Source organism: Ranitomeya variabilis, chromosome 7 (assembly GCF_051348905.1).
Source record: "Ranitomeya variabilis isolate aRanVar5 chromosome 7, aRanVar5.hap1, whole genome shotgun sequence".
NCBI lineage: Eukaryota > Metazoa > Chordata > Amphibia > Anura > Dendrobatidae > Ranitomeya > Ranitomeya variabilis.
The window spans coordinates 79249133-79265951 of record NC_135238.1 but is presented as its reverse complement, the minus strand read 5'-3'; the positions used below and the strand labels follow the sequence as shown (position 1 = coordinate 79265951).

The 16819-nt window shown below is 45.5% G+C and overlaps 1 protein-coding gene across 4 annotated transcripts in view; it reads left to right on the top strand.

Annotated features, from left to right (window-relative positions):
* Positions 1 to 16819, top strand: part of CARD11 (caspase recruitment domain family member 11) — a 213319-nt gene that overhangs the window by 175112 nt on the left and 21388 nt on the right. For all 4 annotated transcript variants that reach the window (XM_077275336.1, XM_077275337.1, XM_077275335.1 and 1 more), the window contains 3 exons: positions 7456 to 7582; positions 11674 to 11914; positions 12642 to 12735. In XM_077275336.1, the coding sequence (XP_077131451.1) occupies positions 7456 to 7582; positions 11674 to 11914; positions 12642 to 12735 (462 nt within the window). The remainder of the gene's footprint in view (positions 1 to 7455; positions 7583 to 11673; positions 11915 to 12641; positions 12736 to 16819) is intronic.

The following is a 16819-nucleotide window of genomic DNA, read 5'->3' as shown; positions in this document are numbered from 1 at the left end:
GTAAAAGTAGCCTAACAAGGTGACAGTCATTTTAATTCTATAGACAAAACTATTGTGATTTGCTAATTAAATATATTTTGGAATTTGTTTATACTGATGAGTCGCCCGCCAGGGCTGTGGGGTACTCGGTACCGGGTCCAGTACTTAAGGGCACATGTCATGGCGGCGACCCGGTCCGTGGCCCTGGGCTGCCATGTAAAATGGATATTGATTAAAGGTTATGTTCATGACGCACCTGTGGTATTCGGTCAGTAGGGACCGACGCTGCTTAAAGGGGTCCTCTGGGGTGATGGTATGGCAGCTAGATGGTATAACTTCCCACAGGTGAAGTATGTCCCCAGGGCTCCCGGTGTATAGGTGAAGATGGTGAGAAGTGCCGTGAAGAACGAGAACACAGGTTTGCAGTCTTTTTTACCTGGTTTCAGCCATGCCACTTGGAGTTCAGCATGGCCACTGTCTTCCGGCTACCGAAATCTGCGCCAGCCAGGGAGGTAGCTAATTCACTCCTGTGCCTTTTCTCTCCTGCACACTTTCCACAAGCTGTTCGTTCTTTCTAAGTTCTCTTTTCTCCAGGAGCTGTAGTACCTGGGACTACATGGCCCCTTCAGACCTTCTGACACTTTGTCTGTCTGCCCTCGTCTCTGTCCTCACTAACTGACTCTTTCCCTTCAGACCAGAATGTATTTATAGGGGAGTTAACCCTAAACCAGGTTTAGAGCTCCCCTTCTGGCCTGGAGTGTGAACGTGTTGTGTGTATGTGATTACCTGGTGAAGTATATTCTTCATCGCTTCCAAGCGTGACATTATTATTATTATTATTATTATTATTATTATTTATTGTTATAGCGCCATTTATTCCATGGCGCTTTACATGTGAGGAGGGGTATACATAATAAAAACAAGTACAATAATCTTAAACAATACAAGTCATAACTGGTACAGGAGGAGTGAGGACCCTGCCCGCGAAGGCTCACAATCTACAAGGGATGGGTGAGAATACAGCAGGTGAGGATAGAGCTGGTCATGCAGCGGTTTGGTTGATCGGTGGTTACTGCAGGTTGTAGGCTTGTCGGAAGAGGTGGGTCTTCAGGTTCTTTTTGAAGATTTCGATGGTAGGCGAGAGTCTGATGTGTTGTGGTAGAGGGTTCCAGAGTAAGGGTGATATGCGAGAGAAATCTTGTATGCGATTGTGGGAAGAGGAGATAAGAGGGGAGTAGAAGAGATCTTGTGAGGATCGGAGGTTGCTTGTAGGTAAGTATCGGGAGACGAGGTCACAGATGTATGGAGGAGACAGGTTGTGGATGGCTTTGTATGTCATGGTTAGGGTTTTGTACTGGAGTCTCTGGGCAATGGGGAGCCAGTGGAGGGATTGACAGAGGGGAGAGGCAGGGGAATAGCGGGGGGACAGGTGGATTAGTCGGGCAGCAGAGTTTAGAATAGATTGGAGGGGTGCGAGAGTGTTCGAGGGGAGGCCACAGAGCAGGAGGTTGCAGTAGTCAAGGCGAGAGATGATGAGGGCATGGACTAGGGTTTTTGCAGATTCTTGGTTGAGGAATGAACGGATTCGTGAAATATTTTTGAGTTGAAGTCGGCAGGAAGTGGAAAGGGCTTGCATATGTGGTTTGAAGGAGAGATCAGCGTCAAGGATTACCCCGAGGCAGCGAGCTTGTGGGACTTAGGAGAGTGGGCAGCCATTTACTGTAATGGTTAGGTTCGTTGGGGGGGTCGCGTGAGATGGGGGAAAGATGATGAATTCTGTTTTGTCCATGTTAAGTTTCAGAAATCTAGCGGAGAAGAAGGATGAAATAGTGGACAGACATTGAGGGATTCTGGTTAGTAGGGAGGTTATATCTGGTCCAGGGATGTAGATCTGTGTGTCATCAGCATAGAGGTGATACTGAAAGCCATGAGATTCTATGAGCTGTCCCAGGCCAAAGGTGTAAATGGAGAAGAGCAGGGGCCCAAGGACTGAACCTTGTGGGACTCCGACAGATAGGGGACGAGGTGAGGAGGTGGTGTGTGAGTGGGAGACGCTGAATGTCCAGTCTGTTAGGTATGATGAGATCCAGGATAGGGCCAAGTCTGTGATGCCAAGGGATGAGGGGGTCTGTAATAATAGGGAATGGTCCACTGTGTCAAAGGCAGCCGACAGGTCGAGGAGGAGAACAGAGTAGTGTCGCTTGCTCTTGGCGGTTAAGAGGTCGTTGGTGACCTTAGTTAGGGCAGTTTCAGTGGAGTGGTGTGACCGGAAGCCAGATTGTAAGCGGTCAAAGAGGGAGCAAGAAGAGAGATGGGAGGACAGTTGAAGGTAAACGTGTTGTTCCAGTAGTTTGGAGACATAAGGGAGAAGTGATATAGGGCGATAGCTAGATACAGTGGATGGGTCAAGAGAGGGCTTTTTGAGGATAGGTGTGATGGAGGCATGTTTAAAGCTTGAGAGGAAACACCAGTTGTTAGTGATAGGTTGAAGAGATGGGTTAGGGTTGGGATGAAGACTATGGTGAGGTTTGGGATGAGGCGGGATGGGAGCGGGTCAAGTGCACAGGTGGTGAGATGCGATCTTGAGACATCACTCTCCCCATGGAGAAAGCAATGCCACTGTGATGACCAGGACCCTGCGGCATCACACTCCCCCCCCCCCCATTAAATCCAGTACTCCTGGACTGTGAAAGGGAAACAACAATTATTACATGATAATAAAAGACATACAAAAATTTTTGGAAATGCATTTCAACAAATTAACTTAGACATCCCTTTATGGGAGGTGCGGTCTCTTGAACGTTGCATAAACAATAACATATGTGCACACAGGTAAAAGTGCAAACATTTATATACAAAGGCGTATTGACCAGTCCTGGTCTCCGCTATGCCATACAGTTCTGCTTCTGGCCTGTTAAAGCAAAGCAGGGTAAACAAGGCCCTACCCATGCCGGCAAAGTGGGTAGAATCAAGGTGCACCGGAGGGTGCCAACTATTTACAAGGAAGTTTTCAGGTAATTGTCGTCCATTACCCTATTGTCCTTTTCAAACTGGAAAGAAAACATCAAATAAACGCTATATACATTACTTTCACGCAGTCGAATGTCTGTTTAATTATTCTTCCAGGGCAAGTACTGGTGTGCACAGCTTCCTGACTGGGAAAGTCTTTTGGCAGATGTCACAACTGGTGACTCAATAGGAAACAGTCCATCAATAGGAGTTGGTGTAGCCTGGGTATGCACTCCACTTTCAGTGGCTATACGGATATGGACTTGTCCTGAGCACCTTTTTACATTGTAGGGCATGATATCCTGATCTTAATGGTCCTCTGTCTGCAGGTTTAGCTTTGTGGGACCTGGTTTTTGCTAGTATTTCCACACAGTTAGCTGCTGTATGGGCCTCTACTGGGAATCCCATAAGGTCAGTTTTTGGGTGCTTCCAGCATATGGCTTCTTTTGGTCTGTACACCTTCACGGGTGATAATTCTGGTATCATTGGGTCAGTTAAATCATGTCGTATGTCTATCATGTGGTCCCATGTTACTGTAACGTGACTATCTGGCTAGGTGATAAAGTCGGCAGGGGTTCTAAGGGTCCCACTAGGGTGTCTGCAGCTACTGGGGCAGTTTGCTTATGTGTCTCACCGGTGTCCTTCTCCTCCTCCGCTGGGGTCAGTATCACTCTCCTGCGCCTGGTCCACGGGCTGCAGGGCCTTGTGCTGCGGCGTTGTCATCTGTTTGCAGCATCTCGCTTTCCGGCGGTGCCTTACTTTCTGGCTCCATCGGGGTTACAGGTGCAGGCTCTGGATCTTCCATCGGTGCCAACTCCTGCAGGAGCATCGCTCCTCCCGGCTCCGCTGGGGCTGTGAGCGGTGGTGGTACTGTCTGAAGTGGTGCGGTCTTCAACCTCCGGATCAGGAACTCCTAGCATGCGGTCAACGCTGTCATCTGGATCCGCAGGGTCGTCAGGCCAGCTCCTCTATCTCTGCGCCGAGGAGCTCCGGATCCATGGTGATCATCAGGTCAGTGGTTTCTTGCAGCTGCTGACCGGGGATACCCTCTCTGCTCTCTGGAGATCCCAGCGGCTCTCCACTGTTGTCCACCAATGCAGTTACTGGGTAGCGTGCAGCCATGCTGCGGCCATGCTTTCCCGTGTCTTCCTCCTTCTTTCCTCCATTTCGTGGGCAATCTCTGCTCCACTTTCCCGCCGGCCATCTTCAGGGGGTGGACCCGTCCTGGTGACGGACATGTTTTATTGGCATTACAGTCTCTGTAGGGGGTGGATCCAGCTTTCGCGCCGGTTCTTGAACTCCACCCATGGCAACACATCTTCCTCCTTTATCCGCCCTGTGGTGCAGCAATGGCAGCCATTAATCAATTTTACACAGTCCATTATAATCCATGATGCACAGGGCCCATTCCAATGGGTCGGTCCATCCTGTTCGTGATGCCAAAATAGAACGCCCACCAGGGCCATGGGGTACTCGGTACAGGGTCCAGTATATAAAGGGACGTGTCATGGCCCGTGCGCCCATGAAAAAGGGATATTGATTAAAGTTTATGTTCGTAACGCCATCTGTGGTATTTGGTCAGTAGAGCTGCTTAAAGGGGTCCTCTGGGGTGATGGTATGGCAGCTAGATGGTATAACTTCCCACAGGTGAAGTATGTCTCCAGGGCTCCCGGTGTATAGGTGAAGATAGTGAGAAGTGCAGTGAAGAACGAGGACATAGGTTTACAGTCTCTTTACCTGGTTTACTAAAGCTTCAGGCAACCGCAGTCCAGGGCACCATATCACAGGACAGGCAGAGTCCGGCTGGCTTGGAAGCGAATCCAGAGTCCCCTTCACCAGGTGGAAATGAAAGCCTTCCTCAAAGCGCGGTGGTGTTGTAGTCCCTTACTGCCTATGGCTTCTGATAAGGTCCTCACAGTTCCTCTCTGTCCCCCATAAAGGTTAGGACACAACCCGTATGACAGGTGAAGCAGGCCTTTTTACATGGTCTCTATCATGACCCAGGCTCTATAAGTATCACTGTGTCTCCTGGGTGTAAAGGCGGACAGGTAATTTGAAGTTCAGCTGTCCTGCTGGTTTCAGCTATGCCACTTAGAGTTCAGCATGGCCACGGTCTTCTGGCTACTGGAATCTGCGCCAGCCAGGGAGGTAGCTAATTCACTGCTCTGCTCCGCTGGTATCACTCTCCTGCACACTTTCCACAAGCTGTTCGTTCTTTCTAAGTTCTCTTTTCTCCAGGAGCTGTAGTACCTCAGACTACATGGCCCCTTCAGACCTTCTGACACTCTATGTCTGTCTGCCCTTGTCTCTGTCCTCTGACAGAATCCTCACTAACTGACTCTTTCCCTCCAGACCAGAATGTATTTATAGGGGAGTTCACCCTAAACCAGGTTTAGAGCTCTCCCTTCTGGCCTGGAGTGTGAACGTGTTGTGTGTATGTGATTACCTGGTGAAAGATATCCTTCATCGCTTCCAAGTGTGACATCACTCTCCCCGTGGAGAATGCAATGCCACTGTGACAACCAGGACCATGGGGCATCACACTGACATTTCCTTTAGTTATGCAATTTTCTATTCCTAGAGAACCCCTTTAATATAAGACGTGAAGACTATACATAGTGTTGGGGGTATTATCAAATGAGCTCCAAGATCAGAGCACAATGTGGATCACTTGTTACCTAGGTACAATGTTTTAGAACACAAACATTTCAATATTAAATGTTTTATTTGAATTTTATTAGTAAACGTGGCATCCATATTTTAAGTGAATCTTCACCATTTTTATATCTATATATCTTTGGCAGTCTATGCCGATTAATTTTTTGTATTTCTTCATTGCTGGCAGAGACTTGTTTTTTTTAATGTATTTGTGATACAGAACCCTATTTCCCTTGCATGGACATAAATGTAAGATGTAATATGCTGTGCCCACCCAAGGATGGTGCGGGGTAGTGTTATACGTACAGTAGCACTCAGTGATTAATAAGGACCCGTCATCAGCTCAAAAGTGGCCAGTTCCTGCTCTTATTTTATTGCTTTTGAGCAGTTTTTTTAAACTCCACCATACGGTTACAGAGATATGGTCCTTTTTACTTAGTGCTAATTTTTACTATCTTTTCCAAGGGGGTGTGGCTCATAGTGTAATAATGCAGCCTAAAGAAATGCCCCCAGAGAATCCAGTGTGTCACCCCCACTCTCCCCTTGGTAAAGGTCCTAATAATCAGCACTAAATAAAAAGAGCCATATCTATAGAAATTGTATGGTGGATTTAAAAATAATGCAAAAATTAACATGGGAGCAACGGGAACTAAATATGTACAAAAACTGGTCACCTTGGACCTGTTCCTCTGTAATAGGAACTTGTCGGGTCGGATAATGATATCAAACTGTAGATATAGGGTTAATCTGCAAATTAATAGCATTAGGCCGGGATCACACATGTGAGAAATACAGCCGAGTCTCGCATGGTAATACCCGGCATTGCCGCCGTCTCTCTGGAGCGGAGCGTGCGGCTGCATGTATTGCTATGCGGCCGCACTCTCCGCTCCTGAGTGACGGCGGCAATGCTCGGACGTATTTCTCGCATGTGTGATCCTGGCCTTATTCGAAAGTTGCCTGGCTGTCTTACTGAAAGTGCGGACCTGGGGAAAATGAATTGGTGTGGCTATAGCCACTGCTCACAGCACTGAGAGCAATGGCTTCAAGCACGCCCGGCACTTGTCTGATAGGCAGCTATGCCCAGAGCATGGGACCGCGGTCCGTGAGTTGTCAGTCAGTGCCAGAGCATGCTTACAGACACCGCTCTCAGTTATGTGTGGGGTGAGTCACATCGGTGCGCCTGCATGACTGAAAGCTGGTGGCTCCCTGGAGGAATAAAGTTAATTTTCTTCCAAGTGTCACCTTCCTATCACTATAAACCTGCAGAATAACCCTATATCTGCAGCTAAATAGCGTTATCTGACTCAACAGCTTCCCTTTAGGCATTACACATAAGTCTCTGGAGCTCCATCCAGTGGCGGCTGCTCCCAGCATAACTTTGTGCATGCATGGGATCTCGAGGAGTGTATAAAAAAAAGTAGAAATATATAGAAATTTATGGAATAAAATATTTGCTCCAAGATTTTTGTAATATGTACAATGTTTGTAACATTTGGTGATAATCTAGACTTTGGTGGCCACACCTGCAGGTGCTTCCTTTTTAGCACCTGAAGATAGTCATGGTCGGTCTAAATCAGTATGGCCATTAGAGCGTTAGACATATCAGTGGCTCAGCAAAGTGCTGGCACCCCGCTCCACTGAGATATGAAGCAGATAGGCTGCGATAAAGAGAAGATTACACTAATCTTCGGCACATTTCCCCTGCTGATTTGAGAGAAGTCTATGTTGTTAAAAAAAAAAAAGGAAGTGAGAGGTTTTAGAGAAATTAAATTGTTATCTGATCCCAAATTATTATCTTTATTCTTGCAGCTGGATGGCTGTATTAAAGGAAGAAAACAATCTGTTCCCATGGATGTATGTACAAAAGAAGAAGCTCACTGGACTATACAGAGATGTAAAGGACCTGTTACTGTGCACTATAAAGTTAACGATGAAGGTAAAGAAAATTCCGACACAATTTCTGTCTCTTCTTTATCTTTACATTATAAAATCATGTACAAATAACCACTACGGTAATTAAATGTCTCATACATTTCTACTGTAAGCTCCTAATTGAACAAGTAGCAATACAAGATTCACAATAATCAGACATCCCTGGTGGCAGCGTATCTGAGCTGTCAACAAAAGGATCCGATCTTTAAATTATACTGCTTTTGCTCTAAAAAAAAAATCTATCTGGGGAGAATTAGAAGGTCCCCATACACATTACCGTGTATGCCCCCCAAATCATCATGTTCTACCAGCATTAATCATTTGTGTATGGCCAGCTTTAACCCCTCCAGGCTACGTACACATGTTGCGGACTGGGCCGGCCCGAGAGATTACGGCGCCCTAGGCAAAACTATTTTGTTGTGCCCCTACTACTTTTAACATACCTCCCAACTTTTGAAGATGGGAAAGAGGGACAAAGTCTGCTGGATGAACTCATATGAACTGGACCGTGGGAACTTTTCTGAAAAGTTCCCACGGTCCAGTTCATATGAGTTCATCCTGCAGAGAGCGCATGACCGCGACTCGTGGTAACTATAGGACATTCCCCTGCATTCCATTCATTCACCAAATTTTACAGACAGGAGCACAGCTGCATTAGCAGAGCTCCTGGGTGTAAAATGATTTAACCCCTTCAGATGGATTTACAGCGTGGGACATGACTGATCGACAGAAGGTATGGAATATTTTTGTTTGTTTTGTTTAACTTTATTTCAGATGACAAGGGTCTTCAGGTGGATTGAGAGTATAATAAAATATTAAAACACCCTGTGTCTTTATTTCATTAAAATACTTTTTAATAATGTGTGTGTGTGTGTTTTATTAACCATTTTATACTATTGGATTAATAATGGAAAGGTGTCATAATTGACGCCTCTCCATTATTAACCTGGCTTAATGTCACCTTACAATAGCAAGGTGACATTAACCCTTCATTACCCCATATCCCACCGCTACACGGGAGTGGGAAGAGAGAGGCAAAGTGCTAGAATAGGCGCATCTTCCAGATGTGCCTTTTCTGGGGTGGCTGGGGCAGATGTTTTTAGCCAGGGGGGGTCCCATAACCATGGTACCTCCCTAGGCTATTAATATCTGCCTTCAGTCACTGGCTTTCCCACTCTGGCGGACAAAATTGTGCGGGAGCCCACGCCAATTTTTTCCGGGATTTAACCCTTTAATTTAATAGCTAGAGCTTCAAAATTTTACACACAGACACTTGTTACATTAGTAAAGAGGAATATGTAATAAAAGAAGGGATATGAGATGGTTTACTGTATGTAAACCATGTCTCATATCCTGTCGGGTTTGTGAAGGAGAGAGCAAAAGCCGGCAATTGAATTACCGGCTTTTATGCTGTCTTGCGCTGAATTAAATATAAATATATATATATATATATATATATATATATATATATGTGTGTCTCACTGACATATATATATATATATATATATATATATATATATATATATATATATATATATATATATATATATATAGACTGTATATATGTTTTTAGGAATATTTTAGCCGATGGATCCATGATTTGTCCATTTTGCAAGCCTGCGCAAAAAAATCGCCGTACGGAAGCCATACGGATGAGACACGGATACATTTGTCCGTAAAAATCGCATCCTCGCATTGAATACGGAACAGTGTTTTGGGAAAATTACTGCATATTACGGCCGTAAAATACGGACCGTATTGTCTTACGCCTAGTGTGACGCCAGCCTTCTAGTGATAAAACAGTGAAAGTGGATGTTCAAATAATATTTTCTCTGAAACAACGCAGTGTTTCAGATTAAAACATACACGGCTGCAATAATGCAGCCGGACTGATTCATACTGTCTGTGGTCTGAGCAGCATGAATTTCAGGGCAGGTTCACTTAAACACTGAGAAAACGTGATTGCCCTATGTCCAGGGACATGTATATGTAACACCCCAGGAAACAGGTTGTTACAGTGGCATTGCTTTCCTCACGGGGAGAGTGATGTCATGCTTGGAAGCAATAAAGGATCCCTTTAACATGTATTCAGCACATACAACACTGTTCTGACTCGAGGCCAGAAGGGGGAGCTCTGAACCTGGTTTCAGGGGAGCTTCCCTAGATATAGATATATATACATATTCTGGTCTGGGGGAGGAGTTAGTTAGTCTGTCAGAGACAGGGAAGGAGTTCAGTCTGTGAGAGGAGAGTGAAGAGAGTGGAAGCAGACAGAGAGCGTCTGATAGGAAAGCTGGGGCTGTGCAGCCACGTGAGATGCTGCAGTTCCTGGAAGGAACAAGAACAGAGCAGTCTGTAGGAGACTGAAAGGGGAAGAGAAGAACAGGAGAAGTGAAGAGCTGGAGGGGAGCTGCGACTGAGCTTCCTCCACGCTAAAGCGCAGAATTCCGGTAGCCGGAAGACCAAGGTTGTGGGGGTAACTCTGCCCCACGGCAGAAACCGGTGGACAGGAAATTGCAGGTCGCCTGTCCACCATTATCATCCGAAGGCACAGTATCAGATAGAGCCCAGAGTCATTTGAGAGACACCTGTAAAAAGGCACGAGTTACCTGCCATGCGGTAGTGTCCTACCAACAAGGGGGACAGAGAGAACGTGAGGACCTTGTGTGAGGCCTAAGGCAGCAAGGGACTACAACACAGCGCAGAAGGGAAGGCTTCCAACACCATCAGGCTAGGGGGATTCATGAGTCGCTTCCAAGCGGGCCAGACCATACCAGTACCTGTAATCTGGTACCCTGGACTGTGGCTGCCTTACATAAGGGTACTTTCACACATCAGGTTTTTAGTGTCAGGCTAAATCCGGCTAATTTAAAAAAAAAAGGATCAGGCGAATGTTGCTGCCGGATCAGGTTTTTTTCCCATAGACTTGTATTAGTGCCGGATTGCACCGGATGACATTGCGTTTCGTCCAGTTTTCGCCAGATCCGGCAAATGTGCCGCTTCTGGTTTCTTGAAAAACGTCCATAGCAACGTTTTTTGTCTCTGGCGAAAAAGCCTGAAGCGCCGGATTCGGCGCTTCTGGCTGTTTGCTAGAATGGAAGCCTATGGGAGCCGGAAGGTGCCGGATCCGGAAAAAGGCAGATCCGGCGGCCTGATCCGTTTTTTTTAACTAAGCATGCTCCACATTTTTTTTTTATCCAATAATCTAGATAGGCTAACTGGATCCATAAAAAAAACCGATCCATCACATCAGTTTTTCACAATCTGCGCCGGATCCAGTTTTTCCAACATTCGACGGATTTAGCCTGACACTGAAAACCTGATGTATGAAAGTAGCCTAAAGAGACTGCAACCTTGTGTCTTCTGTTTCTTACTACACCATCTTTATCTACTATACCGGGAGCCCTGGGGACCCAGCTTCACCTGTGGGAAGCCATACCATCCCTGCTGCCATAACATCCCCCCAGTGGACCCCTTTAAGCAGCGTCGGTCATCCCTGACCGAATACCACAGGTGGTGTCACGAACATTCTTATTCCTAAAAACCCCTTTAGGCTAGGTTCACATTGCGTTAGCAGCAGCCCGTTCAGCACATACGCTAACGGGCTGCTGCTAGCGCAAGTGCCGGCGTTTGCATCCCGCTAGCGCAGATAGAGCTCTGCTAGCTCTATCTGCCCTAGCAGTGACGGACCCGGAAACGCTGCAGCCCGCGTCTCAGGGTCCGTCACTCAATGACGGCACATCGCTAGCGCACGCCCATTGTGGGCGTGCGCTAGCGATGCGTCCGCCTTTGCATTCAATGGCGGCGTTAAGGGACTACGTTACACCGCGTTATGCCGCGGTGTAATGTAGTCCGTTAAACGGGTCACACTAACGCAGTGTGAACCCAGCCTTAAAGACCTTTCCTTTAATTTATACGCCCAGGGCCACGGACCGGGTCGCTGCCACCGTGACCACCCCTTTAATGACCACCGGACCAGGCCCGAGTGCCCCACGGTCCTAGCGGGCTCGCTATACAGTATATACAGCTTGCTTACCGAACGCCAGTATAGACCATAATGTACCTGTGCATTCTTGTGTTTTTACTTTTCATCAGGTTATAGAAAACTACTAAAAGATCTTGAAGAAGGGAAAATTCGTTCTGGAGACTCTTTTTTCATCAGATTAAATCTAAACATTTCTAACCATTTGGACAGCTGCACAATGTCTGTACAATGCGATGAAATTGTCCATGTTCTTGACACCATGCATCAGGGAAGATACGAGTGGCTTTGTGCCAAGATGGATCCGTTTACTGAAAGAAACCTGGAATCTGGGACTATTCCTAGCTACAGCAGGTGAGTGATATTTACCTAACAGGCAGGGACGGTGTTAGGCTATGTGCACACGTCAGGATTTTGTCAGGATTTTTCATCAGGATTTGTAGCCAAAACCAGGAGTGGAACAATTAGAGGAAAAGTATAATAGAAACATATGCTCCAATTCTGCATTTATCACCCACTCCTGGTTTTGGCTACAAAACCTGATGAAAAATCCTGACAAAATCCTGACGTGTGCACATACCCTTAGGCTATGTTCACACGTTGCTTTTTTTCCTGCGTTTTTTTTTTTGCTGACGTATTTAGTGCAAATTTTCAGCTGCGTTTTACAGTACTAGCAAAGTCTACAAGATTACGGAAATCTCATGCACACACAGTTTTATTTTCCTTACTCATTTGGAAAACTGCTGTGTTTTAGCAAACTGCAGCATGCCACTTCTCTCGGCGTCTTTTCGGCATATTTGCAGCGTCTTTTCACCCATAGAAAACAATGGGTAAGTGCAAAAACGCAGCAAAAACACAGCAAAAAACGCAGGTATCAGTTTTTGCTGCGTTTTTGGAGCAAAAACCTAAGGAAGGTAAATCCTGCTTTTTTGGGCCACTAAACTTTATCAACTTGTACAAGAGACAACAAAAACACAGCAATAAAAACACAGCAATAACGCAGCAAAAACTCAGCAAAACCTGCTTTTTTTTCCATCATATTTCCTTAATTGCATTATAATAACTTTTTTCCATTTACTAGGGCTCAGCAATTATTTTTGGTTAAGCTTCAAAGATTAATACAAAGAAGTAAGGATGAAAGTGAAGGTTCGAGCAACACATTGCGAGTCGTAAAGGTAAAGTCATCTGTTTCTGTATGTTTTATGTTCAGTGACTATATCCTGGGAACATCTTTCTACATATGTGTCAAATGTGATGCTCAGAGCTATGCAGTTTTATGCCATACAGTTGCATACGTTACCCATAGGCTTTCACTTAAAACTGTCTGCTACTCGATAGATATTTTACAGCAGGTGAACATGAGAATTAGGCCGGCGTCACACTCAGCGTATAAAAATACGGTCCGTTTTTTTATGGCCGTAATATGCAGAAAAGTTCCCAAAATAGTGATCCGTATGTCATCCGTAGGCAGGGTGTGGCAGCGTATTTTGCGCATGGCATCCTCCGTATGTAATCCGTATGGCATCCGTACTGCGATATTTTCTAGCAGGCTTGCAAAACCGACATCTAATGAATTTATGTGCTCAAATGTTCGTTAAAACATATATACAGTATCTATCTATCTATATATATATATATATATGTCATTGAGGCACACACACATATATATATATACTGTATATATATATATATATATATATATATATATACATACTGTATTTATATTTAATTCAGCGCTAGATAGCATAAAAGCCGGTAATTCAATTGCCGGCTTTTCATTTCTCCTTCCCAAACCCGACATGATATGAGACATGGTTACATACAGTAATAGTAATGAGTAGTGTTGAGCGATACCGTCCGATACTTGAAAGTATCGGTATCGGAAAGTATCGGCCGATACCGGCAAAGTATCGGATCCAATCCGATACCGATACCCGATACCAATACAAGTCAATGGGACTCAGGTATCGGACGGTATTCCTGATGGTTCCCAGGGTCTGAAGGAGAGGAAACTCTCCTTCAGGCCCTGGGAACCATATTAATGTGTAAAAGAAAGAATTAAAATAAAAAATATCGCTATACTCACCTCTCCGACGCAGCCTGGACCTCAGCGAGGGAACCGGCAGCGTTGTTTGTTTAAAATTCGCGCTTTTACTTGGTTACGTGAGGTCCCGGCTTGTGATTGGTCAGGGCGGCCATGTTGCCGGGACGCGGACCAATCACAGCAAGCCGTGACGAAATTACGTCACGGCTTGCTGTGATTGGTCCGCGTCCCGGCAACATGGCCGCCATTAACCAATCACAAGCCGTGACGTCACGGGAGGCTGGACATGCGCGTATTTTGAAAAGCGCGCGTGTCCAGCCTCCAGTGACGTCCCGGCTTGTGATTGGTTAATGGCGGCCATGTTGCCGGGACGTCACTGGAGGCTGGACACGCGCGCTTTTCAAAATACGCGCATGTCCAGCCTCCCGTGACGTCACGGCTTGTGATTGGTTAATGGCGGCCATGTTGCCGGGACGCGGACCAATCACAGCAAGCCGTGACGTAATTTCGTCACGGCTTGCTGTGATTGGTCCGCGTCCCGGCAACATGGCCGCCCTGACCAATCACAAGCCGGGACTTCACGTAACCAAGTAAAAGCGCGAAATTTAAACAAACAACGCTGCCGGTTCCCTCGCTGAGGTCCCGGCTGCGTCGGACAGGTGAGTATAGCGATATTTTTTATTTTAATTCTCTTTTTTACACATTATTACATTAATGTTGTTGCGATACCCGATACCCGATACCACAAAAGTATCGGATCTCGGTATCGGAAATTCCGATACAGCAAGTATCGGCCGATACCCGATACTTGCAGTATCGGAATGCTCAACACTAGTAATGAGTAATAGTATATCTCATATCCCTTTTTTTTTGCATATTCCACACTACTAATGTTAGAAGTGTGCATGTGCAAAATTTGGGCGCTCTATTAAATTAAAGGGTTAAATCGCGGAAAAAATTGGCGTGGGCTCCTGCGCAATTTTCTCCGCCAGAGTGGTAAAGTCAGTGACTGAGGGCAGATATTAACCCCTTCACCCCCGGAGCTTTTTTCGTTTTCATTTTTCGCTCCCCTCCTTCCCAGAGCCATAACTTTTTTATTTTTCCGTCAATATGGCTATGTGAGGGCTTATTTTTTGCAGGACGAGATGTACTTTTGAACAATGCCATTGGTTTTACCATGCCGTGTAATAGAAAATGGGAAAAAAATTCCAAGTGTGATGAAATTGCAAAAAAAGTGCAATCTCACACTGTTTTTTTGTTTGGCTTTTTTGCTAGGTTCACCAAATGCTAAAACTAACCTGCCATTATGATTCTCCATGTCATTACAAGTTCATAGACACCTAACATGTCTAGATTATTTTTTATCTAAGTGGTGGAAAAAAATTCCAAAGTGTGCTAAAAAAAATTTTAAAAAAAATTGCGCGATTTTCCGATACCCGTAGCGTCTCCAATTTTCGTGATCTGGGGTCAGCTGAGGGCTTATTTTTTGCGTGCCAAGCTGGCGTTTTTAATGATACCATTTTGGTGTAGATACGTTCTTTTGATCGCCCGTTATTGCATTTTAATGCAATGTCGCGGTGACCAAAAAAACGTAATTTTGGCATTTTGATTTTTATTCTCGCTACGCCATTTAACGGTCAGGTTAATCCTTTGTTTTTATTAATAGTTCGGGCGATTCTGAACGCGGCGATACCAAATATGTGTATGTTTGAATCTTTTTTGTTTTATTTTGATTGGGGCGAAAGGGGGGTGATTTGAACTTTTATATATTTTTTATATTTTTAAACACTTTTTTTTTTTAATTTTGGCATGCTTCAATAGCCTCTATAGGAAGCTAGAAGCATGCACAACTCGATCGCCTCTGCTACATAGAGGTGAAGTACAGATCACCTCTATGTAGCAGAAATCCAGGTGTACTTTGAACGCCGACCACAGGGTGGCGCTCAAAGCAATCGGCCATCAACAACCATAGAGGTCTCAAGGAGACCTCCGGTTGTTATGGCAATGCACCGCTGACCCCCGATCATGTGACGGGGGTCAGCAGTGCGAGCACTTCCGGCCGCGCGGCCGGGAGCGCTAGTTAAATGCCGCTGTCAGCGCTTGACGGCGGCATTTAACTAGTTAATGGGTGCAGGCGGATCGCGATTCCGCTCGCGCTCATTGCGCGCACATGTCAGCTGTACAAAACAGCTGACATGTCGCGGCTTTCACGTGGGCTCACCGCCGGAGCCCACCTCAAAGCAGGGGATCTGCCAGCTGACGTACTATTCCGTCAGCTGGCAGAAAGGGGTTAATAGCCTAGAGAGGGTCCATGGTTATTGGCCCCCCTGGCTAAAAACACCTGCCCCCAGCCACCCCAGAAAAGGCACATCTGGAAGATGTGCCTATTCTGGCACTTGGCCACTCTCTTCCCACTCCCGTGTAGCGGTGGGATATGGGGTAATGAAGGGTTAATGTCACCTTGCTACTGTAATATTAAGCCAGATTAATAATGGAGAGGCGTCAATAATGACACCTATCCATTATTAATCCAATAGTACAAAATGGTTAATAAAACACACACTTTATTACAAAGTACTTTAATGAAATAAAGACACAGGGTGTTGTAATATTTTATTAGACTCTCAATCCACTTGAAGACCCTCATTCTGTAAAAAAGGAAAAATAAAAAATCAACAATATCCCATACCTTCCGTCGTTCTGGCAAGTTCCACGATGTAAATCCATCTGAAGGGGCTAAATCATTTTACACCCAGGAGCTCTGCTAAAGCAGCTGTGCTCGTGGTTGTAAAAATACGGGGAATGAATGGAGTGCAGGGGAATGTCCTGTAGTTACCTTGAGTCGCGGTGATGCGCCCTCTGCTGGATGTCCTCATATGAACTCAAGCCTGGGAATTTTTGTGTATGTGTAGACATTTATTCTACCTATTCTATTCTGTCAGTGTGATTTTACTGTACACCACACTGAATTGCCGGTTTTTCTAGAAAACACCGGTGCGTATTTCTCGCAAGTCACACGCATGGTCCGTGTGTAATCCGTATTTTTCTCGCCCCCATAGACTTTCATTGGCAATTTTTTTGCGCAATACGGTGACAAACGCAGCATGCTGTGATTTTCTACAGCCGTACAAGACCGTATAATACGGATCAGCAAAATACTGCAGATAGGAGCTGGGCCATAGAGAATCATTGTACCGTATGCAATCCGTATTTTC